General features: G+C 37.1%; 1 protein-coding gene across 1 annotated transcript; it reads left to right on the top strand.

The window, feature by feature from the left end:
• The first annotated feature begins 1,015 nt into the window (after nucleotides 1-1,015).
• BTBD9 (BTB/POZ domain-containing protein 9) lies at nucleotides 1,016-27,074 on the top strand. Its single transcript, XM_051212370.1, has 11 exons — nucleotides 1,016-1,540; nucleotides 3,259-3,483; nucleotides 4,970-5,282; nucleotides 7,423-7,650; nucleotides 9,470-9,814; nucleotides 13,268-13,712; nucleotides 17,018-17,246; nucleotides 18,354-18,544; nucleotides 20,034-20,220; nucleotides 24,027-24,597; nucleotides 26,259-27,074. Exons 1-10 carry the CDS (start codon nucleotides 1,196-1,198, stop codon nucleotides 24,504-24,506), a joined length of 2,988 nt encoding a protein of 995 aa, XP_051072549.1. The 5' UTR covers nucleotides 1,016-1,195; the 3' UTR covers nucleotides 24,507-24,597; nucleotides 26,259-27,074.
• The last annotated feature ends 86 nt before the right edge of the window (nucleotides 27,075-27,160 follow it).

Genomic DNA, 27,160 nt, shown 5'->3' with positions numbered 1-27,160 from the left:
TTTCCAGACGTTAGGTCTGGATTGAGCTAACGTGTGCTCGTGACTGACAGTTATATGGAAGTCGAAAGTTAAAACTGCCTGATCCTTTTTACGTAGATGGGGGCATGTAATCGAGGCTCGCAACGTCATCCTCATAGTGAGTCAAAATAAGATCGAGTGAGGATGATTCAGAGTCCGGGTCATACCTAAGCGCTTCTTTCACATGTTGCACTAGGGCACATGTGATAAACGCATCAACTAGCTCCTGCTCGAAGGAATCGTCTGAAAATTCAGTTCGCAGATTTTACCAGTCTACCATGGATTCACTAATGTCCTCTAGGATTAGACATCGACCACTTTGCGACAAAGTATTCAGACTGCTTAGCAAGACCTCATTTACCTCAGAGCTTGAAATGCGATAGACCAAACCAATCAGCAGCTGTTGTCTTTTGCATTTCAAGCGGCAACTAACTAATTCACACGTCTCACTCTCATGAGACACACTGTCGATAATGGCAAATGGAATAACATTTCTAATGAGTAGAGCCACCCACCTCCTTTACGCTTCTGTTTTCTGTCGGCTCTTACTAAGATAAAACCCCGGAAATTAAGTTCCATACTATCTGTAGGCAGCGTTAGCCAAGTTTCTGTTACTGCGATAATATCTAGTTTTGTAGAGTAAATCGGTACAAGTACATTTGATTGTTCCCACTTGGTTCTACTGGTACTGGGAGTTATAGCATTTGGATTTCACTGACGACTGAATTGGTTCATTAAACATACAGACATTCATGACGAACCCTAGTATATTACTGGGGGCATCTAAACATTCTTTCATATTAATTTATTAATTAACCTCGTAGTTCTGTTAGTTTCTTGCACCTAGGACCTTATCTAAAGGTATAAGGAATCCACTGATATTAGGCGAACGTTCTATTTAAGTGGAAGATTTTCCTGTTTCTTCCACAATCATTCAAACCATTCTAACTCTATCACTTCTGTTATAAACCAATTCGTTTTGGCCTTTATTTTCTAGGAGGAATATAACAAGAATCATACCTTTGTGTATCCAGGAGTGGTAAAATACTAGCCCGACTCAGAGTGAGAAGGAAGAAGTTTTTAATTCTACCTTACAAGGTTTTCGTTTTGAAACGTTAAGAAGTGTTACTAAGAAGTGGCAACTCTAACTTGGTCGGTACTTTCGAAGGTCACGAAGATGTTTGATCAAGCGTTGACTCGTTCTGGAGTCCCATTTACTAGTACAGTACATGAAGATCCTCTGGTGTATGGAATTAATCATTCTAAAGAAATTATTCCGTGCATCTCTCAGCTCTATCGAAATGAAGCATTTAGTGATGTTATTCTAGTTGTTCAAAATACTCGTTTCCCTGCTCACAGAGCTATATTGGCAGCTCGCTCTGAGTACTTTAGAGCATTGTTTTATGGAGGACTTGCCGAGTCGTCTTCACCTGTGGTCTATCTAAACGATATAAATGTGGTTGCCTTCAAAAACATCCTACAGTACATTTATACCGGTCAGATGAAATTAACAAAACCTAAGGTTTGTTTATTCCTCTTATTTTGCTAACTTAAAGCAGCTAAGCTACTTTACTTAGCCTTTTTCTTCTCGGGACTTTCGAGCTTTCCGTTTGAATGTGATAAGGTTTATGTCTCGGGTTATATATATTCATGCATACTTTTATTCTGACCGAAATACTTGGTAATCTATAGGTTAGATATAAGTAATCCGATAAAATCAAACAGCTGGATAATAGTTTGTTTCTTTGTTGTTTGGTAATCGTGCGAAACACGTTTACTCAACCATGAGGTAATACATGCTAATGTACCTTGTCCACTTTGAGTATCATCAGAGTTAAGGATATTAATTTTTTAGGTTTGTGGGGCATAGTAAAATGTTTTTACGTCTATTGTACACACTCAAATATCATGTATTCGGGTTAAAAATAAACTAGTCACTTTTCAAATGAAATGAATATTTTAAGGAGTCATACTGGTGAGACTGTAATTTATGGTTGACTATTGATCGACGCTAAAGTGATCTTGAGGATGTCCACCTACTGATTGGCACTAAATGAGGGTTGTAAACCAGTGCGAGGAATTGGAATTATGACACACAGTTAATGGTTACGGTTGGGAATTAGATTTAGTACTTTCATCACGAACTGACACCAGTTAAAATACCAAAACGCTATTTAGCCAAATTGATGAGTGAATTTTGTGCCAAAATTCAAAACCTGTTTCATATTCAGTTCGCCCATAAATTATAGTCTCTCAAAGCTTAAAATCCAATTAAAGCTTGTTTGCTTTGCGCATTTTAATTAATATGTTTATGTTCCATCTGAGCATAATCAGTCAGTGGACGAACAACCTGGTTCAAATGTAAATCGGTTCAAGTTGCCATACCTCGTTGGCACCAAGATGAAATTGTTTGGTCAGATTCCCTAATGGCAAGGGTAGTAACAGTATCAGTGGTAATACGGAAGGTTAGGCATCGGAGATGCGATTCGTGAAAGGAATGTAAATTGGTGAAATCAAAGCAGAAAAGTTTTAAGGGATTTAGGATCTCAAAACTTGGGGAGAAGACAAAGAACAGATGCACTTGCGCTGTTGCAGATGATTTTAAGCCGTGTCGTTCGAAGTCTGTAACCATTGGTTATGATAATCACGCGGACCCCAACCAGGTAGTCTGCACCTACTAAAATTGCTAAGTCTGATTGACTTCATGGACTGATGCCATTTTTGGTTCGATTACCCCTAGCATTCTACCAGCCTACTTCTACTCCAGAAAACCGCCTGTCAAGGTAGGCGTTTGTTAGGCATAGCTAACGCATGTCCTAATCACTTCTGTTGATGGTTCGCTACCTCGTCATCCCTACCTGGCACTTTTTCCCTAATCTAGGCGGTCCTAAAATACGCGAGCATTGTTGCGAAGTAGATCGGTGCGGACTGATAAGCAATGAACTCCTTTGGTTGGAAGAAATATCTCGCTTGCGTCAGAACATAATTTGGAATTTTGTTGAGATAACTCATATTTGTTTCAATACTTGATTAAAATGCTTTTCATCCAATATCCGACATCAAAAAAGATTTTGTAATTATGGATAAGTAAGTCATTGTGGCTACATACAAACTGTAAGAGTGATTGATATCAGTCTTTAGTTATTCATACAGGTGGCCTTTTTATTATTTTCTATTACTTACTAGCACTTCATTTCATTTTAGATATCCGTAACACTAAATTTTCTTTTACACATTCAGCTTACCCTTAGTATCCTGTGTCTCGCTCATCAATATAATTTTCGTAGTTTGGAAACTGTTATATCTACTTACTTAACACATTCTCTTTCTGTGAAGAATGTATGGTGTATCTATGATATGGCTGTAATGTATAACCTGGATGATCTCATAACGGCTTGCCTACGGTTTTTAGACTGCCTTGCACCTGCTCCTTTATACAATCCACGATTCCTTAGGCTATCACAGGTCAGTTTATTGGGTCTGTGGATACATGTGTCCTTATACATTGTTTATACATTTTTCGTGCTTGTCTTACCAGTTTCTTTGTACTATGATGAATTTATGACTTGTCGGAAGAATTTATTTAGATGGGTACTGCTCAAAGCCATAAAGTGTTCAACCTTTACTAGTTCAAAATGTTTTTTGTCACAGTATTTAAGAATAAAGCTCAACTATGTAACCAATCAACATCGATACCAATTAAGTTAACATGTTGATCTATCACAATCAATCATGGATTTATTTCTTGCAGCCCTAACCTTAGGAAATAGACGGTCAGCAGTGCTTTCCTAATTAGGAAAATATTTTGCCCAATTAGAAAATAACGACTATATGCAAGTTTTTTTTTAAACATTTTCCACGTTTTATCCACAATTTGTAAAATTCCTTGTTCTTTACTTGATATAACCTACGTAAAATCTACACGTTACCATATCATTATTAATCCTCTGGTTACTCTGCATCTAACACACATCGAATTTGTTGCACGAATTTGATTTGACCACCTATTCAAACCTTGCAAATTTTCAAAGGATATTATTGTGCATAGACAACCCAGTATTGATAATGAGGATATTCCTCTAGTGTTTCCTATTGAGAGAGGGTAAATAGTTATTAATTTTGGTCGCTTAAATTGTTCATTTTCATCAATCGTCTGACAAATTCTGTACATTTCAGTTAAATGCCCCAAAAGTGTGTGAATTGACCAGTTTTGCTTATCAAAAAAATCTTAACTGTTTTGTTAGCCTGAACTTTAGTAATGTGTACACAGACTGCTTCACTCAGTCCTGTATTTTATTTTGCCAAGGCCTTTTCCCTTGTTTTTTTCATAGTGTTCCTCCCCTATGGACTTATAATTCTTACTTACCAATCTAATATATATATATATATATATATATATATATATATATATATATATATATATATACTTCCATGTCTGAATTATTTTGCAGTAGCACAGATACGTTCTATTTTCAATACTATATTGTTCATGAAGTGTTATTACCACTATACCAAATGGTATAACGGCTTAAATTTACGTTTTCATGCAAGAGATATTGTATTCCTAATTTCTCGGTACTTCATGGAAATGATGCCATGAGCGATTCACAGACTTACATTGATTAATAAAATTCAGCCATGGTATTTATTTTAATTACGGTTCACTATTCATACATGAATACAATACTTTCCTTCTATCTCAGTATTACACACACCAGAAACCGGTTTGGTATATTCACATTTAAATTCTAAAGCTTTCATGTAACTCAATGGCCGCGTTTGAGTTCATGTGAAGTGTCTTGTGCTGTGAGTTACTTGTTCAGATTCATAGTCGCTGAAGTGGAGTTCGAGGTTGCAACCCCATTGATCAAATGTCTCAATCAATAAGCCATCACTTCTATTTTATATTGACTTAGAATGAGCTAAATTATATCGTTTGCTATTATTTCAGTCATCTGTCGAACGTTTACTATCTCGTGATAGTTTCTGTGCCTCTGAAATTGAAATATTTCGTGCTGTATGCTCATGGTTACAAAACTCTAAAGAATCCAACTGTCGAACATCGCAAACCTTACATTTATCAAATACCCCTGTAATAACTGCTGATAATAATGGTAATAACGATAGTAATAATATGGCTGAACAAACTAGTTTATCAACTGAAAAGAAAGAACCAAACATCAGTTGCTTAGCTGAAAACAATACCAAAACAATACCATCGTTGAGTTCGCCATCGCACATGGAAAAATCACCATCGATTACAGGTAAGCCTATTGCACTTGTTAACCTTGTCCGTTATTCAGATTGATTTGCCCTCTGAATAGAAATTTTGATTGGCAAGGTTTTCAATATCAGTCGTTATTAACAGTGAAGGTTTCTACAAAAGGGTGTAGATCTTTACCAACATTCAGTTATTAGAGCGAACCTAATGAAAGACATTGATTTAGGTTTTGTGTTATGTTAACATCGTTTGAAATGTATCCAAAACATCCAAGACAATGAATGGTATTCCAAGGATCTTCAAGTCTCCATCACTAAATACCGCAGTAACAAATGGTTTAATTGGGCATTTCAAGTACTATCTAATCTACTACGTAATTGAATTTGTTACAATGATCAGTTAATAGATTGTAGATGATCCCATGTTATATAGCGCTTGAGGTAATTGCCCAGTGGTTAAAGCACCTGTAGTTCAACAAGTAATCCCTAGGTCCGAACCCGATTGCTTACTTTAGTCTAGGTAGCTGAGTAGTATTTCTAGCCTCAACACATTGTGTGGCTCAAAGCGAAGCACACCAACCTGTGCTTTATAAATAAGGCACATCACTTTTTATCATTTCATTATTATTGCCAGATAACAGTTTTTCTTTACATACCAAGATTTCGTCAGTCACTGGATGTGATGGGATTCAAAACAAGTGACGCGTTTCGGTAATACATTTATTATTAAAATTTAGTAATAAGTAAAGCCATTTTCGCAGCAAACGGGTACTAATGATTGATGAAATTTTGTGATACCATACATCCATTCTGGTGGTCAGGTCAGTTACGAAGTACATGCCCCACCCTAGATATGAGACCCGACCTCCTCTGAGTTCATATTATAAAAATAAATTTCCATGCAGAGTAAAAAGGTTCCGCCTACTCTCTGCTGGCATTGTGGGGCGTGAAGTTTATTGTCATTTTCATGTCCTGGTCTAGGTAGGTCAGAGGTTGCGTTATTATGTCTGCGAATGGCCTCATTAGTTTTCAAGGGAAGAGAAAGGACGCTTTACCTAGAATTGTACATCCAATTCATTCTTAGTTCTACTAACTATAAAAGTTACATGAATAAATATAAGACTAACGGAACCACAATACTCATGGAATGAGAAAAAATACGATTATGTCCAAACTAGGACATCAGAGTAATAAAAGGGAATACAAGAGTCACGTTTGAATTACAGTAACTTTGTAATATAAAAGAATGTAACAGTGATTTATAAGAAAGCCTGTGATTCGGGAAGATTTTGGAGGAAGAACAAGTACCACCGACGGGCTGGAAAGAAGGATACCTCATCAAGATACCAACGAATGGAGATCTGAGCAAGTGTGAGGACGTAAAAGTATTTTCAAATAATTTTGTTCTCAAGACACTCAATGTCCGTTTACTGAATGACACCAGCAACAACTTACTGTGTCCGAGAACAAGTTAGCTTCCAAGTGAGGAGAAAATTAGGAAAAGCCGGAGATGAGTAGAACATACATTGAGAAAATCATGAAACTGCATTACAAGTCAATTCCTAACTTGGAATTGTGATGGGCAAATGAAAAGAGGTAAACCAAAGAACACACTTCACTGAGAATTGGAAGCAGACATGAAAAGAATGAATAGCAACTGGAAAGGATTACCCAAGACGGAGTTGGATGGAGGATGTTGGTGGATGGTCTATGCTCCTCCACGAGGGTTAACAGGTGTAGGTAAGTAGGTTATGGTTCGTGGAATACTATAGACACTAAACTGAACGCTTGCACTTTTCAGAGCTTAAATTTAGCGACACAATGTCCCATGAAATATCTGTCATTCTTTGTTATTGCTTCTCCATTCCTCTCCACGTCAATGCCAAATTGCTATTCAGTGCCGTAACGTGAATTAATTGGAAATCTTTATAAAAAAGATTCAATTTTGTAATTAGTGGCGAAAGGAAAACATAGCAATTCTGTGAACAAACTGAGTTTTAAGTGACCGAGGCACTTAACTTATGTACAATTTGTTGATTCGTTCTTATCGATCGTTGTTTTTTTAAGTTTCCGGTGTTTTCAGACTAAAATACTTGTAAAGAGAAGGATTTTTACTATTAAATTCTCACCGCTTTTGCTTTGTTCTTATTATTGTTATTCCCACTTTTTTATTTTACGATCAAGATGCTGAAAACGACGAACAGTCATCAGCAAACGATTGTATGACTACTACCTCAGAGAAGTCTCGTTGTACTCATATGATGCATCAATGTGTTCGTTTCGAGTTGATGTCACTTACTGAATTATTAACTGAGGTACGTTCATCAAAACTTGTTAGCTCAGAAGAACTATTGGATGCAATTAACCGACAAACTAATTGTCCTACTGAATTGCCTCATCGTGGATGGCTATGTAAGTTAGTATTTTGCTTATTCTTGTTAGTGTTATCATCATGTGTTTATTTTCATCATAAATAATGTGTATTATGAATCCATACACTTCACTAATATAAAAACTATTTGTTGATCACTTATATTCGTATTTTTATATGAGTACATTTTGGGGATTGCGTTAATAATGATGTATAATGTAAGAAAGCTACACGCTGCCTAACCAAGATTTGGAATCAGTTGATGAGGTCGACTGTTGAAATAGGGAATGTAGTTAGGGTGCAGACTACCTGATTCAACCCAAATGGTTATCATAACCAAATGGCTGGATACATAATATGGCTCTGATTATGTCGGATGTATCCATTCTTTGTCTTTCCTTAGATCACGAGCTTTAAAACTAGCTTATACTTTTTTGTTTTTCAAATTCATTAATTTTTCTTGAATCATACTTCCTATACTCAATCTTCTCTACCACAACTGATAATATTAATACTTCTACTACTCTGGCATTTGTTTTGATAACTTCATTTGTTGCGGTAAGACATGGCAAATTGAATTTATACATATATATGACATGTTCTACGCTGCTTATGACTGAGTAAATAGCAGCTTTCAGTAGACCATATATTATCATTGTACATTGTAATTTATCGATCAGCATTTTGTATGATCATTTGAACAAATCGATTGTGTTCATTACAAATCTGAAAACTATCTTTCATAAAAATTATGTTGGTTTTTTCCGTTCCGATTGATGTAGTTGATGAAAGCCAGTAGAAAAATCCCTTCACATTATCAGTAAGTCAGTCAGTCAGCTACAACGTAAGACCAGGCACATATATGCATCGGTCCAAGTTGCCATACCTCATTAACACAACAAGATGAACACCGGTTTCATAGGAGTAGTTAATTCAGAGGTGGTAATATATAAAAGAAAGTAAATAAAACAAAAATGATTAACTTAAATTTGTTATCTAATTTGCAAATGATTATTTGAGTCTTTTAGAAAGACAACTAACTAAATACTTATTATACTTTTAGAAGAATATTTGGTGTTTAAACTTGAATACACGAAATAAAAAACAATATTTGACATATTACTGAAAAGTTGAGGGTAGTAGCCAGCAGTAAAATCAAGAATGTATGTTCCGTCAGCTGGACGTAACTATACTTTAGTGTTGATGTACCTATCGGGACTCACTTCATACTCGCAACACATCTATAGAGATTTGAATCACACTTCTGTTTCTCAGTTAAAAACAGTCGGTAAATGAGAGATTGGACGCAGCTTAGAGAGGCTAGTAGTAGCGTCTATTACTGCAGCATTATGTGATCCACGTTTGAATTCTTCATAGAGCATCAGTTCCCTCAAGATTCTAGATGCCCCATGTTGACTATTAGTGTTATCTAACACGAAAGCCAGGTTCAAATCTTACTACATCTTACTACCCGAAATGAAACATAAAATATTTTGATATTAGATCACTTAGACTGGTCGGCGGCCTATGCTCTATTAGGAGTAACAGGCGTAAGTAAGTAAGACTGGTAATTACATCAAAACTCTGTCGATAGGATTCTATCAGTAACAAGAATTGGACAAATATTGCTACTCATTGATCACTTAGTATAAATAGAAATTCAAAGGCAATTGTCAGTCGGTTGATATGTTCGGTTGTTTCAAGAGGTTCAATACTTTTCAAACCAATTTAAACATATGCTTTATTTCTTACTAATATACTTGATGATGTATAAATTCTATGAATGTCTTAATATTGTTTTGTTTTGCCATCAATGTCTTCCAATGTTTAAAAAAGATTTGTATTACTTTCAAATTATAGTACCAGGTGTTAACTTAGCATCTCCTCGTTTCGGTTGTTCACTAATTGCTGGTGAAAATGGAACATATCCACATTTTTTTGTTGAACATTCTCTTGATTCGGATGAATTGAATGTAAATAAATTGGATATTGAATCTTTGAAGATAAGTGAGGATGTTAGTTCCAATATAGACTATTCCGAGAGAAATGTTATTCCCGGTGATGCTAACGATGACAGTGACATTATTGAAGATGATGATACAGACGAAGAACAGGACGAGATTCACTGTAGATCTCATCATTTCCAACAACAAAATAATGATAAAACTCAGGCACCAACTATGGACATGATGTCTGATATCTCAGGTATTCTACTTACATTTTCGCGCATTAATAGTTGAGATTTTTTATTATAATGGTAGTAACAATACTGGTAGTAATGACAATAATAATTGGTGTCTAACATTTTTCAAACGCTGCTGAAAATTCCTTTTATTTATCTTTATTCATGATTACTTCCTCTGCTACGTTCCTTCTTTGTGATTGAACTATTATTGCTCTTTTAACCAGTAGATCACAATCCCTAACCCTATTCCATCTCGTTTAGGGCAGCTAGGTAATATTGTGGTTCATGCTATTTACACGGACAGATATAAGTGTGTATCGGGCATGATAAGTAGAAGAGGAAAATGACGAGAAGAGAGAAAGCTGAAATCAGCCAAAGTAACAAGAGGAATGAAAGAACGATGAGGATTGTAAGAGACATTTCAAAGATGTGCAGATGAGTTATTTAATGTATCATTTTCATATTCTACCAAGCCACTTTGTGATTTTTCACTAAACTATGAATTGGTTTTCCCCACCAAGTCTTCATTTACTATAATATTATTAGTCCTCATGACCATCATATCTTCAGATCACCACCTATCTTGTGGTTGCCAAGATGAAATTGAAGATAAAGAAGTAATAGACAACTGGATCAACAGCATTTATAAGTTTCAATACCGCCTTCCTTCGACGTACTTACAAACCCGAAAAATTTAAGATAGCTCTTAACAACAGGTTTCAAGAACTACAATATCCATTCAAAGAAGATAAAACAACTATGGAGGACAATTGGAGAGGGATCGAAGAAGCACTAACGTGAACGTATCAGGAGGTCCTAGGCCTCAAGTACCATCATCATAAGGAATGGATTTCTATTGAAACCCTGAATAATATAAAGAATGGAAGAACAAGACAGCAATTAACAACAGCTGCAAAAGAACAGAAAAAGTCAAGGCACAAGTTGAATCTATTGAAGCAAACAAGCAAATGAGGAAGAGAATTTGAGCTGACAGGCAGAATTACGTGGAAGACCTAGCAACGGTAGCGCAAAAAGGTGCAACAGAACAAGACATGAAACAACTGCATGACAATGAGGGAACTAGTGGGGAAATATGGTGAACCAGGGAGGCCGTTCAACGACACAGAAGGCGAGCATATCATTGAGGTTTGAGAACAGAGGAACAGATGGTTAGACTACTTTGGGGAACTCTTGAATAGACCATCACCATTGAATCCACTGGAGATCGATACAGCACCTACAGACATTCCTATAGATGTCGCTCCACAAACAATTGAAGGAATTGGATGGACACCAGACAGATCAAGAGTGGAAAAGCGGTAGGACCTGACAATATACCAGCCGAAGCACTAAAGTCAGACTTAAAGACAACTGCAACATGCTCCGCATTCTATTCAGGAGGTTTCGGGAGGAAGAACAAGTACCGATAGATTTGGAAGAAAGATAACAAGGAAAGGAGATATGAGCAATTGTAAGAACCACAGGAGCATCACAGTACTAACAGTACCGGGAAATTTTTTCAACAGAGTGCTGTTGAACTTAATGGAACATTTGGTAAACGCCCAACTCCGAGATCAACAGACAGGATTACGTGAGAATCGATTGTATATCTCCCAAACCGCGACACTACGGATCATTATTGAGAAATCAATTGAATGCAACTCGTCACCATACATCAACTTCATTTACTATGAGAAAGCGTTTGACAGTGTGGATAGGAGAACTTTACGAAACCTCCTTCGACGCAATGGAGTGAGTAGCTGATTAGATCGTCAACATCATACGAAATGTATACGACGGAGTACACTGCAAAGTCATACATGGAGAACATCTGACAGATGCATTGCAAGTGTGAGCCGGTGTCATGCAACGTTGCTTACTCTCATCTTTTCTCTTCTTGTGGTTGACTGGATTATGAAGACCTCGAGATTTGAGGATGAAGACCACTAGTGTAGCAGCAATCTCTACATCAGTAGGCCTCAACATACACAATTGAAAAATCAACACCGTCAGATACAACGTTATAAAGATTAGTACTACTTATCTACTTAAGCCCATTACCCCTTCGTGAGGCATAGGCCGCCCACCAGGAATCTCCGAGAATTTCTGTCTTAGGCTATCCTTTTCTCCTGTTCCTTGGTATTCATGGTCTTGCTTTCTTCCTCGATATGTAAAGGCTTCCACTTCTTTTAGAGTTTTGCCATCAACGGTGATTTGGGTTGCTGTTCATTGTGTCGTATTTCCGGTTCCTGCTTATTCCTTGCAAATGTTGAGGCTTTTTTTGGGATGTATGGTTCTTCATAATACAGTTAGCAGATAGCAGAAAAAAAGTAGGTGATAGTTGACAACCTTGTCTGACGTTAGACCTCATTTGGAATAAGTCTGTGAGTTGCCCCTTATTCATGATTTTAAAATCCCGTCCGTCGTAGGAGTTAGTGACGATGTCTTCAGATACTCCACAATGTCGAAGAACATTCCACTAAGTTTTCCTATCCATGCTGTCTGATTCTTTCTCATGATTTTACGAAAGTCATCCAAATAATTTAAAGAGTATTACAGTCATTCTAGAGGAAAAACCAATTACTATTGATATACAGTTGATGAACCGGTCATTTTTATGTACTAAAGTTTATGTTGTTACTGTTGAGTCGATTACTTGAATGTGAACCTATAATAAATATTGTTTGTTGTCGAACCACTTAGTTTATATATATTCATGTGTGAACATTTCGAGAAGCTAAGACGGTCGTTCAATGTATTCGACTTAGGGTACACTGTTCCAGTTACTATAACCTAATCATATCCTGTAATTTAAAAAGCTATACAGACATTTTCACAAACCATTCAATTTGCGAAAATCCAAGAGTTATTACTGATTGTTGTTAAATCTCTAGATGTGCATAGATAAAAATCCCAATGGTAAGTGAAGTTCAGTCGTGTTGTATGTGAAACAATTGCCCTTTAATGGTTAGACTTTCTCCGTGTAACCTGAAAGTTCTAAGTTCAACCCATGTTAGTGTCTTGGATGCTTTTTTCTGCTAGCATGAAACTGCTGTGCAGTGCTTTCTGGCTCTTAATAGCTGTCTAATTACAATCACCCAGTAATGTAAACTATCAAATTTAACAATTTTCACAAGATCCCTGCAGTAATACAATTATCCTTGTTACACAGTTTAATCTAACTAATTTTCTTTTACTAATTGTGACTTCTACTACATTATTTAACAGTTTCATCACAAGTGTTAAGCTGCTTTGGTTTCTCGTTTCAATTGTATTTTAGTCATAAGTCTGTATTCCACCTGGTCTTGTATACTTAGTATTACAATGACCATCATTCAGTTAGCTTTATTTATTATCAATTCTAGACATCTTGTGACCATCTCCATAATTGATTTAAACTCCTATTAATGTATATGCTTATCTTTAAGCGTTTTAAACTTAAATATATATAATTTTGTAAATTTGTTTTTCAGGTCATTTACTCAGTCGTCATCATGATCATGTTCAATTACCTCGAAGTTCTTTACCAGAAAGCGTAGTTTGGGGCATAAATCATACAGTTAACAATAATTCTTGGAGTTCTTTACATTATCCAGATAATAATCAAGTATGGTCATCTAATGCTCAAGATCACATTCAACATAATGGTTTAAATGTTACTCCATTTGACGGAACTAGCATTTTAAATACTCCAACAACGCCACGTACTACTAATTGTGTGAATGATAATAAACCAGCCCGTTGGATTCAACCATCTACAAGACGACGTGTTAGTCAGCATAAACCACCACCACCGCATTCAGAATATGATGTAGTGCGTCATTCGTTGAATGATCCCAATGCTAATATTATCATTCGTTTGGGTAAACCTAGTATTGTGAATACTATACGCATGCAATTATGGGATCAAGATTTACGGTAAATTAGTTTCAGTTCGTCATATGTACCACATAGAGTTTTTAAAGCGATGTATAATTGAATTTTGTCGACCCTAAAAATGTCACACCTCACTTTACCTCACGGATTTCCGTCTCCGGCGGTAAGGCCCTTTGAAGAACGGAGCTAACACGTCAAAAGCCTCCCACAAAAAGGCCGTGTGCGACCGGCCTCAAGCAGTTGTCCCTTGGGCTCTGCGGTCACGCTCCCAGGTCGTCAAGACCAACACTAATCCAATTTCCTTTTCAGGTTCCTCAAGAAATACCCTTCCACGGTGTGGGAAGCCGGGAAGTGACATCAGCCCTCATACCCGTAACACCACAAGAGACCAAGGTGGTCACATTCAAATCCTTCCTACACCTCCTAATACCTCTCTTATCTCCATGACTAACCCTCCTCACGTCTCTTTATCACCTCGCACCGCTATGGCAAACGATTCGAGTACGTGGAACGCCATTCCCGGTCTCCTGAAACCACGCTCTAAACTACACGTAGGAGCTTTTAACGTACGAACACTTTGCCAAATAGGACAGCAGGCTTCCTTAGCTAAAACTTTAGAATCTCGCGCCATCGATGTGTGCTGCGTCTCCGAAACGCGCATACAGGATTCAAGTAGCGTCATTCATTTGACCTCACCATGCCAAAATAATGAACCGACTCGATTTACGCTTCGTGTATCTGGAAGCCCTGATTCTGCTTCCCGTGGCCTGGCCGGCGTAGGTATAGCATTGAGTCCTAGGGCAGAACTAGCTCTCTTAGAGTGGATCCCAGTAGACAGTCGTTTGTGTGCTGTCCGACTGAACGGAACAGTAAGAATCCGGAAAGATAGGTACACTCGTCGTTGCCTCTTTGTCGTCTCTGCCTATTCTCCCACTGACTGCAGCTCAGATGATGTAAAAGATGAGTTTTACAGAAAGCTTTCGGACCTTCTCCGAAAAGCTAAGCGCTCGGATGTAGTAATAGTGGCCGGTGACTTTAATGCTCAAGTAGGTAAACTAAGCGATGGGGAAAGACACCTAGGTGGATCTTATGGTGTCGTGGCTCAAAGAACAGATAATGGCGACCGTCTGTTGCAGCTATGCTCAGATAACCGCCTGTTCCTTGCAAATACTAACTTTAAGCATAAGGAAAAACATCTTTTAACTTGGCGACCCCCTAATTCGTCCCAACGTTGGACCCAAATAGATCACATCGCTATCAGCCACCGATGGAGGGGCTCGATAGAAGACTGTCGCTCATTCTGGAGCACATGCCTAGATTCAGATCATGCTCTAGTGCGAGCGCGTATTTGCTTGCGTCTTACTGGACGTCGGAAAGACGCTGCAAGGAAACCTCTTAGGGGCCTACTTAATGATAGTCAAGCTAAGAGTATATTTCAGGAACAACTAGGAAAACAGTTAGGCAGCCATGTATGTGATGCCCACCCTGATGCAGCATGGAATGATATCCGAAAAGCTGTGGAAACAGCAGTGATATCTGCTAGTAAGGTAAACCAGAAGGTTAGGGAGCAACACTGGATCTCAGCAGCATCTATCTCACTGATAGATGCTCGGAAACTCATTCCACCTGGCTCTGAACATAATGAAGAGCGGGGTCAGCTTAAGCGCAAGCTGACAAGAAGTCTACGCAATGATCGTGAACAGTGGTGGCTAGCGAAAGCAAGAGAGATGGAAAAGGCAGCGGCAATAGGTAATATCAGACAATTGTTCAGACTCGTTAAGGAAACCGGAATTAGGAACCCGACCGTTAGCGAAACAATCTCAGAGAAAGATGGACATATCATTCATTCTCAATCCAGGAGATTGGATCGATGGGCAGAACACTTTAGGGATCAGTTCAACTGGCCTTCAGCCACACTTCGGTTTCCCACGATCTCTAGTCAACCTGAATGGCAAGTTAATGTAGGTCCTCCGTCACTTTACGAAGTTGAAAAAGCCATAGGAAATCTGAAGCGAGGGAGAGCAGCAGGCCCTGACAGGTTTACTCCTGAGATTTTTAAGGATGGTGGTCCAGTATTAGCAATGAGATTAACCGAGGTCTTAGGTAGAATTTGGGAACTGGACGTAATCCCATCTGACTGGTCTCAATCACTGATTGTGCCAGTCTATAAGAAAGGACAAAAGTCCTCTTGTGACAATCACAGAGGAATCAGTTTGACTAATATAGTGTCTAAAATATTAGCCTCAATAATACTTCGACGCCTAATCAAAGCCCGTGAAGAACAGATTAGAGAAAACCAGGCCGGTTTTCGACCTGGACGTGGTTGTATAGATCAGATATTGACACTACGTCAGGTTCTAGAACACAGACACACATTCAGACGCCCCACAATTGTAGTATTTCTCGACCTTAAGGCGGCATTCGACTCTGTTGATCGTAAGGTTCTATGGCAGTGTTTGCCACTGAAAGGAGTACCAAAGAAGTACATTAACCTTATAAAGGCTCTCTACTCGAACACAACTGGTAGAGTGAGAGCTTATGGCGAACTGTCATCAGAATTGATTACCTCAAGTGGTGTTCGTCAGGGCTGTCCACTCTTCCCATTCTTGTTCAACTTTGTCATTGACGTACTTTTAGAGATAACACTCTCCTCATCTAAATTTCCAGGGGTTGAACTTCTACCGGGAGGTTCACTTGTTGACTTAGAATATGCTGATGACATAGTTTTATTTGGTGAAGACGCTGACAAAATACAGAGTCTTCTGACCACTCTAAGCAACAATGCAAGCATGTTCGGCATGCGATTCTCTCCCTCGAAATGCAAAATGTTGCTTCAGGATTGGGTTACATCGACACCCGAACTAGTGATAGGGAGTGAAGTAGTTGAGTGTGTCGACCGCTTCACTTATCTTGGAAGTCTGATCAGCCCTTGTGGTCTGGTGTGTGACGAAATCTCAGCACGGATACAGAAGGCTCGACTAGCTTTTGCCAACTTGCGTCATTTATGGCGTAGGCGAGATATCCGTCTATCAACCAAAGGACGTGTTTACTGCGCAGCAGTTCGTCCCGTCCTTCTTTATGGCAGTGAAACATGGCCGGTAAGAGTGGAAGTGGATTCGAATCAAGAAAATGTTTACACAATTTCTCTTGAGATCATTTATTCTAAGCATCGAATAACAATCGAACCTAATCTAGAAGGCTACTGAAATCTCTTTAAAGATTGTCTATAATATATTACAATGGATATACTATTGATAGCATATACAGTCGACGAATAGTTTTTCAAAATATCTCATCTTATTAAGTTATCCCATTAATTTATTCTTTTTATTTTATTTTTTATTTAGATCTTATTCATATATTATTGATGTATCATTAGATCAATCCACTTGGCATCGTATTGTTGATTATCAAAATTATATGTGTCGTTCATGGCAAACATTATATTTCCCATCACGTGTTATTCATTTTATTCGTATTACAGGGACAAGAAATACATTTAATCGAACATTTCATTTAATTACATTTAGATGTTTTTATAGCGAGAAAGTATTTCAACAAATAGATGGATTTATGGTGAATAATTTTTCTTTTTCATTTTTTACGGGTTTTTTTATAGCATATTTAGCTTCACTATTTTATTATCTTTAAGTAATAGTGTGGGGATTTGTGGAGATTGTAGTATTTTTAACGGTTGAATTCAAGAGTCAATCTAAGCTAGACCACGATCTAAAACCTGAAAGCTCTGGACGGCTTAGTATGGGGATCCTCAGAAGTGCGCATCCGCGAATCTCGCGCGCGAGACCTGAATCCAGGACCTTCGCTTTCGTGTGTGAATGCTTAAAGTTCAGACCACTGAGCCGGTAGCATCGAATGATGTAACTAGTAACTAGCTTCAAGATGGAATTCTTGGAGTTCTAGTGAGAAGTCATGATTAATGGAGTCTAATCCTTACTAACGCCTGTTACTCCTAATGGATCATAGGCCGCTAACTAGCATTCTCCAACCCACTCTGTCCTGGGCTTTCCTTTCTAGTTCTATCCAATTTTTGTTTATTTTTCTCATGTGTCTCCATTTCTCAACTTAATGTGTTATTTGGTCTTCCTCTTTTCCTTTGGCCTTGAGGATTCAATGTGAGGGCTTGCCTAATCTAATCCTTACTAATAATGAAATAAATGTCACAAACATTTAACGATTTAGTAGCTGTCTGTCTGGACTCAGTAACTCAGTAGGTAATTCATTTCGTTTTGAACTGAAAGGCACTAAACTCGTATCCTAATATGAATATCGACACTGGGATGGAGGTACATTCAGCCAATGAATCCCAAATAAGACGAGAAGCGCATCTTGGATTTCACCGCCAGTAACATCTGTTCTGTCAAACATTTTGATGTAGATTTTGACCAAAGCATTTTCTCTTGGCACCGGAAGGATTTTACCACTGATGATTTTCTACCAAATATCTCGGATTCTACCTCCTATTGCGGAGTCCTGGATGCGCACTGTTGCTGAGTCCAATACTAAGACTAAACGGCCATCCGGTGCTTCCATGCTTTTAATAGCTGTCTTAGATCGGTTCGTAATTTTAATCAAAGTCAACACTCTACAACCATATACTGATATATCTAGTATCATAATCAATAATATGCTAAGTTATATTTGCATTGTCCCTCTCTCCTCTAGGTTCCTACATTTAATGTTGCAAATGTCGATCATGGTGCTACTGTTCTAGAAGGTGTCAGCCGAAACAGGAATGCACTAATTGACGGTAATATTCGAATGTACGATTGGAATTCTGGTTATACATGTCATCAATTAGGCAATGGTGCTATAGTAGTTCAATTAGCTCAGCCATTCTTATTACGTTCAATGAGGTATATTTAACTTGTAAACTCTCTGTTGTCATGTTTCTTTGAAATTTTTTTCTTGCTCAATATTTATTGTCTTGAATCGTTCATGTCACTGTGTTATAAGATTTTACTCGTTTTATTATTTAAACTTAAACCAACTTGAAGGTTAGTCATTGTTTCAAGAAGCAACTTACATGACGTCACAAAATGCTGGATAGTTCATTTCTATTCATATTGGTTTATTACACATAGTAAATGACTATGGGTTATGTTTTTTCTGATGTCATACTTCAGCAAAGATATGAAAGCCTGCTAGTATTCAAGATAATTCAGAAGATATGGTATCATCCCGTCGAGTCATTGACTATGTTGAAATTAGGTAGTGGTTGGAGGTGGTCAACAAGAAACCCTGAACCTAGGTTTCGTGCTACTTGGCACTCGTCATGAGGGTGTACCTGTATTCTTGAGAGAGCTCATACTCCCTGACTGATTCGATCCTGTGTCACCCAGCTTCATAGTCAGAGACGTTACCACTGAGATACTCGGGCCGCGACTGACTTCCCGCAGGACTGAAATGTATTTACAATTGGTTGATCACTGAGTCCAGGGTTTCCTGTTGACTCCGTCCAACCACTATCTGATTTCAACATAGTGCACGCAATGTTGAGTCACCTAGATTGGTGGCCACATTGCAACTTAGTCGATAGGATTCGATTTGCACTAAGAAGGACCTGACATACATGACATTGATCACCACCCAGTGATCAATCAATTGTAGTTACTGACTGTTGGACTGTGAGCCATATAGATTGGTGAAGGCTACCTGGTTCGTATCCAGGGAACCACTGCACTCCACACCAAGACTATTACAAGTAAAGATTTATTGACCTAAAAACACAACGATGACCCTTGTCGAAAATACACTCATTATATATTGATTGTACACCTATTTTAATTATTAATTAGAATGAAATCACACAAATGAAAAATACCTAGAGTTGTAACAAACCACATACTGCGTGTCATGCTGAGTATAGTTCATGTTAATCTAATATAAGAATATTGTATCTTTAATAAATAGCACATTCAAAGAAATTAATATTATACCGAATAAGATATCACGATGGGAAACAAAACAAATATTACACTGAATAGCAACTTCACTTATCTTGGAAGTCTAATCTGCCCTAATGTGGCAGACCCTACGTTGTATATGACTAACTGACTGGTCTCCAATAATTCTACATAAACCCACACGCCTAAGGATAATGATCACTCGCTTCATGGACTGAATTAAATTCTTGGTTTCGCTCAAATCATCATTCTTTCAGTTTGCACCAGGGTTGCGCTTTGGGATAGGAGATTTCCTCCCTCAACCAGCTCAGGTTCAGCTTCCACTTTCAAGTAAAGAAGCATAACTAGAGTCAGATTAGACGGCGAAAATAAAGTATAGTTTAATTATTGTATTTAAGTGTAAATCTGTTTCCTTTTATCTTATTTTTCTTCTGCATAGATTTTTGCTATGGGATTTAGATTCACGTACATACTCTTATTCGGTGTATATATCAAATGACCGTGTCGATTGGAAACTTATACGTGATGCTTCTACAGAGCCATGTCGTTCTTGGCAGATAATTAAATTCCCGTTGCAGTTAGTAACATTCATTCGTGTTGTTGGCTCATACAACACAGCTAATGATGTATGTTGTTCACTCTTAATTGTTTGATTGTTACATTGTCTGATTTTCGATTCTTCAATGTTATATTCAAGTTTTCGGACGTAAAGTACCTTAATTTCACAATGAAACTGATCAATTAATTTCCTGTCAATGTGTCATATCTTAACACTGACCAATACACGTAGACTACCTTAGGCAGCTAATACTCAACAAGCACTAGAAAACTAGTACTTTATGCTTGACTTTTGGCCCGTTGACTAACTAACCCAAATAAACAGAAAGGACATAAGGTCAAGGATCACCAGTCAAACATTCATTTATATACATGCATGACCAGATCATTCAGCAGACCAACTAAGTAAAAGTATTAACACAGAACAACAATATTAATAATGGGAAAAACGGAGTATTGTATACACGGAATCAGTTCTAGTTTATGAGTAGAAAATGGCATGGCAACAATTTACCGTTCAAATAAAAGCTTAGAACTAGGGCGGTGTGAAAACAAATAAATCAAAATACTTAAAAAATCTTGTGATTAATATACATATATAACATTGCAAACATATCTTTGGAAGTTTCTACTTGATAGTTAAGTCGTCTCTCATAAGACAATAAAATTAATTGGTCACTTGAACCTACACCTTTGTCATACAAATGAAAGCTTGTCAATAAGTGATATAAATAATTAAATACGTTAGCAATGCAACTATTATATTCAATGCCATTCCATAAGGTTTGCGAAGCTATTTAGTAACTATATAACTACGGGTTTGGTGTTCAATGGTATAGGAGTAGGTTGGAAGAAAGCTAGAAGCGGCCAGACCAAAACATGGCACAAGTCCATGAAGTCACTGACAAGTGGGCTGAGCCATGTTGGTAGGTGTAGACTACCTGGTTGGGGACCGCGAGATGATAGCAACCGATGGTTAGAGACCCTGAATGACATGGCTGAAAATCGTTTGCAATGGCGCAGGCGCATACACTTTTTGTGTTCTCCCAAATTGTAATCTCCTAATTCCTCCTTGTCTCTTTTTTTCTCTTTCCAAATTTATTCACTGGGTTATACTCTTTAAATAACATCTCCAAACCCTAATCTTTCCTATTACTGCTTATACTCTTACCACCTCTACCACTACGGGATTTGAATCGACAACTGCATCTCTGTGCTGATATGGTATGGCAACTCGAACTGATGTACGTATGTACGAAGTTCTACGTTGTTACTGACTGAGTTTGGTGTACGCGTTTGTTCATAATTAATAAGTATTTTATTTAGAAAATTTGTCCAATAATACGTGAGCAGAGGTTTTAAAATCTTATTTTTACTAACTTGAAGAAACACCAATCTTAAGTCCTTTATTGTACTTCTCATTTGTGCCAATCAAGTGATTTCATTTCTTTCTTTCAAAATGCCATTAGAAGCCTTCAGACTTCTGAGCTGCTTGATCGTTTTACGTCTTATCGACTCTGTTTGACCGTTTTGTACTTCAAGAACAAAATCAAATCTCGGTTATCTAAGTCTGAAGGCTTACGTATAATCCTAGCGTTATATTCTTTTTAGAGACTAGGAATTCGCAGGAAAGCATCGCTAAGTATGCAGATACATTGTTGTGTATGTACTGGGCAGATTAATCTATTATTTGAGCAAAACTAAAACTACACAGTACGTATAATATATTTGGTTTTCATAACAAGTTACCATCGGTTGATGCGAACCATCGAAAACCAGTGAGTTCTGAACGCAAACTGCTTCATTTCAGGCTGAGATATTCCTCAATACTCTACACCTTATCCTAGGTTTAGAACCTTAATGTTTTGATGTTTTAATAAGCACAACACTTATCTGCCACACAGTTTAATGGTCTATATTTTACAGCTTCAACCAGTTAAAGGTATTATGCCATCACCATCTTCCAATGTTATTCGTGAGAATAATGTTCCATTATTATCAAGTATGCCTTCACAGAACTATTTTAATTGTGAATTAACCTACATTACACTAATCTAAATAAATTAATCAAAATATTGTTATTTCATTGCATCAAAATGCTAAGAATTCTTGAAGTAAAATAACGATTATGATTGCAATTTCACAAAGGAACTTAGTTTAAGATTTCCATAAATATGAATTAAATGCTATATCGTGTAAACGGTGTTTAGTTACGGTAATACCAACATCGACAAAGATAATATTTTATAATATCATAATATGCGTATAATATAATTGTCCTGTAAATGACTTTAGTAATCTTAGTTCAATAAGTATTATGAAATTCGCTCTGTTTTACTTTACGGTTGCGAAACATGGCCATTAAGAGTAGAAGATACTCGTAAGCTACTAGTATTTGACCACAAATGCCTTACAAATATTGCTGGCGTCTGCTGGGATCACCGGGTAAGTAATAGTGAGGTAAGACGCAGGGTATTAGGAAATGATGGTAAATCAGTTGATGAGGTTGTAAATCTTGATCGACTAAGATGGTTAGGCCACGTGTTACGTATGTGCTTGAACACCGATTACCACGACGCACAATGCTGATTTGTATTGGAGACGGTTAGAAGAAAGTTAGGGGGTCGGCAAACGAAAACGTGGCATCTGCTTGAAGTGACTAACTTATGGTTTGATCCATGTTGGTAGAAACAGACGACTTGGTTGGGGTCCGCGTGACTATCGTAACCAGTGGTTAGAGACTATGTGTGATATGGCTCAGAATGGATCACAATGGCGTAGGTGTATACACTTTTTCTCCTCTTAAACTATGAGATTAAAAGTATTTCATATGTTTCTTTCTACGAAGTAATTCTTTCTTTCTGTACAATACCCTTACACAAAATCTTTCCTTTATATAATACACCATTGAGTTAACTGCTTCTGTGATTCGGGTGTTCATCTTGCTGTGCTAATGATAATGAGGTGTGGCACCTTGAACCGATGCATATGTGTCCCTGATCCTACGCTGTAGCTGGCTGACTGACTGAAGTATTACGAATACTTTAGTTTAAATTGAGTAACTAATAAAAGTGACTAACAACTAATCTGCCTCCTGGAATTTATGAAACAGGCAGTGTTTCATGCAATCATCGTTGATTAACGGGTTCTAAAAACAGCTAGAACGATGGTCGATCAGGCGTTGCGTTTTTGGTTGGATCGTCACGCTATCGTTACTATATTTATTGGTTTTCCAAAAAGTCTTAAAAGAACAAGGTCATATGAAACTGTCAACCCATTCGATCTTCTATACATGAACTAACCTTGGAATAGAGTTCTTCATATTTCGCGCTTTTTCTGTACTGTTCGAGTTGATGTTTATGTCGGAGGAGTTCTAAAAATATCCCTCATCAAGTCTCCAGGGGCCTAGAAGCTCCAGGAAACTTGATTCTTCGCAGGAACATTTTGAAAATACAGAATCACGTGCCACGGTTTTGCTAGGGTATTTACCTATACTTCTACTATATGTACTATGGTTCCAAAAGTCCAAGGTCATGTTACGTATTTAAGGTCGGGTGTGTTGCTATAAATACACACTTTTTTCTCTATATAGATTAAACTTATAGTAAAGCTTTTATTCGCACTTTGCACATTCTCTCTAGTGTTCCAGTTGACGTGTAAAAGTATTTGGAGATATCGGGACTGGTAGGAAGACAGTTTAAGCATGTAAATAGCAAGATGTATTACTTTAGAAGTAGCTTGGTGTTTGTAATAGGTTTGTAATAGCAGACTTATCAATAGGCTAATGCGAAACCTTGATAAAGTAATAATCGGAACTCTATCTAATTATCTTTTCAGGTTATATTGACACTTTATTCTTATTTTTTATTTATAGGTGTTTCATTTGGTCCACTTAGAATGTCCTTATCCTCCAGCACAAACAACAGAGGATATTGTTCAGGCAAATTTTGTAAAAATATCAAATCCACCACCCATGAATACAACAATAGATCGTAGTAATAATCAAGAAATTGTAACACATTCAACTCCTACAACAGTAGTAGTAGTAGTAACTCAACCTAATAGTACAAATGATAGTAGTAACCATATGAATGAATCTCATTCAATCATAAATTCAAATGATTCATCAATTATTAATACTATAACATCATCAGAGCATTTATTACTTAATTCTTCTGGTAATATTAGACCTATATCAAATATTCCTAATACTTCTAATGATCAATTAAATGATGAAGCTATATCATTAAATAATAATAATGATAGATCATTACATTCAACCAATATGACCATTATTCATACAGATTATGATCTATTACCCGATCTATCACATCATTCATTTCATCCTACATGAATAAGATGTTCGTCGTTTACATTCATTGATAGTTATTCATTTCTATTTAAAACTATTATACACCCCTAATCATACCATGACATGAGAATATGTATGTAGATTATATTGTTATATATCACTTCTTATTTGGTTAGTTTTTCTATAAACACTCAATTCATCTTAACATAAATCTATATTTTATTGTGATCTTGTTCTGGTTTTTTTATTTCGTACTCAAAATAACATTTGAGTATTTTTCTCATTTCAATAAGAAAAGATTTAACCTTTATTTATTTTACATTAGATATATGACTGTTATCATTTATATTATTCATTATGTAACCCTTCATATACATGTCATATTCCCATTGTTGATTGGATTTTTATTTTGTTCTCATATTAAAACACTTCTGCTAAAAAAAAATTAGGATGAAACTGTTATCCTGTGCTTCCAGGTTTTCCATGGTGGTCTAACTTCAATGGACTTATGATCTGAACTATTGAAATTACTATAATATCCGCACAAAAATCCCCTTGTGATATTAATCAACATATATTCTCAGTAGTGACTGGTTTCAGGAGGTATATCCTAGAGTTCTAATGAGAAGTAGTAACCAGTGGAGTTCGACCTGGTTTGTTTTGAGATAGTAACTCACTGATGACAATTGTGGATGTGTTGCTCAATTTCGTGGATTAGTTGAAGTTAGACATTAACACCGTTGAATGCCGGCCGGCTCAGTGGTCTAGAGGTTAAGCGTTCGCACGCGATACCGGTAGGTCCTGGGTTCGAATCCCGAGGGAGGCGGTATCGTGAATGCGTACTGTTGAGGAGTCCCACGATAGGACGAAATGACCATCCAGGTTTTCCATGGTGGTCTAGCTTCAATTGACTCATGGTCTCAACTATTAAACTTGATTTTTATTGGTTATTTAGATCTTCCCATTGATGTTGAAGACTGCAATATTGATTAATCTCTTTTTGACATCTAATTGACGAGCCCCAAATAGGATGAAATGAGCGTTCTAGATTGTACTATTAGCTATCATCCGTCTCTGCTTACAATAATAATATTGTCTGATAACTAGTATGGAGAAAAAACACCATTTTACACGTATATTCATGTTGATACAAAACACTAGGTAATAATAACCAATATAAGTGTACATTATTTGAAAGAATGTAATTTGATGAATTTAGACAAAATTTTGATAGAAATGTGAAATGAGGAAAGTTGTAGAGGTATATATAAGTTCGAGTGAAATCACTATATAGTACAACTGTAGTGGGACTTTTCACTCTATAACAAAAATAGATTGAAGTCAAGTATTGACACTGTCGAATACCAGGTCAGTGGTCTAGGATTTAAGCATTCATTTGATCCCAGCGTGGGCACTGCTGCGTAGCTCCACACGCGGATGAAATGGCCGTACAGTGTCTCCCGGTTTTCACTATTTGTCTAACTGTCATTTCGCGATATAAACTGGAAATTTTATGATGACAAAACCATTTTTTGACAAAAGTAGATTAAGCAATCATAAAGTTGGCAAAAGTATACAAAAAACTTATGGCATTTACAAAATAATAAATCATTAAATTTGTTTTGGTACGGAAAACACTACGTATATACCATGGAACAGTCTAGGTGCTATAACCTTCAGTTTGTTTATTCGAGTCATAATGTTTGATATAATGAATATTAATTAGAGTTCTCGGAGAGTAACGGTACCAAGTGACAACACCTTCACCTACTTCTCTTCTTATTTATATACTAGTGTGAGGGGAACAAAGTCAGACGTCCAGTTCTGAAACTAAGGTGGCAGATACGGAAGGTACGCCTGGGAGAGTTGCAGTCTCCTCGCGTCATACAAATAGTGTGCACGACTCGCATGCTGAACGGTAGAATGGTGCGCGAAGCTATCCTAAACAACACCTAGCATGGTACTCTGTCTTCTGATTTCGCTCCTCTGCCTGATGGATTCGACATCTAGGAAAACCGTCAACTTTTGCATAGGAGTTTGGGCAGTATCCCAGCTCACACAAGAATTTCATAATAAGTAAAATATTCTGTTTGGTCCGCGTTACCGTCCATTTAGACGAGTTCTGAAGTCACTATCACAAATGGATTCAATTTACATTGATTCATTTTCCTATGCCCTTTTCTTATCATTTTCTTAAATTCACTCAACAGCTCATCTCAGTTGAAAGTGATGCGTCGTCTAGACGGTACAAAGTTGCTGAATGCTCAACTTTATAACTGTTGCCAAATACGAAATCTGATACAACTTCTCTGAAGCTACGTATGCTACTTAAACTCCTTCGATGTTCTCATTGTAATCCAGGTCGGATAATACAGTTTCTGCAATATACACAGAAACTATATATTGGAGTACGATGTCTAGTTGATACAAATATAGAAGACTAATCAAGTACTATGGATTTGTTCTCCAGTTGTCTATTCAGAAAATTTTATTTCATGTACGCTTTTCCCGGTACGTTTTAGTATTGGGGTCCGGTTTCTCTAATGTTAGTGTCGCATAGAAGTGCGGTAGTATCGTTAGTCGATACTATCCCACATCAGCAGTTATATGTGTGCAATATAATCTTCTAAGACTTAATTATTGGTCAAATCTATAAGACGGTGTTGCACTGTCACTCAGATTGTACATTCCAAAAT

This window comes from Schistosoma haematobium, chromosome ZW (assembly GCF_000699445.3).
Source record: "Schistosoma haematobium chromosome ZW, whole genome shotgun sequence".
NCBI classification, from domain to species: domain Eukaryota; kingdom Metazoa; phylum Platyhelminthes; class Trematoda; order Strigeidida; family Schistosomatidae; genus Schistosoma; species Schistosoma haematobium.
This window is presented reverse-complemented; position numbering and strand designations above follow the sequence as displayed.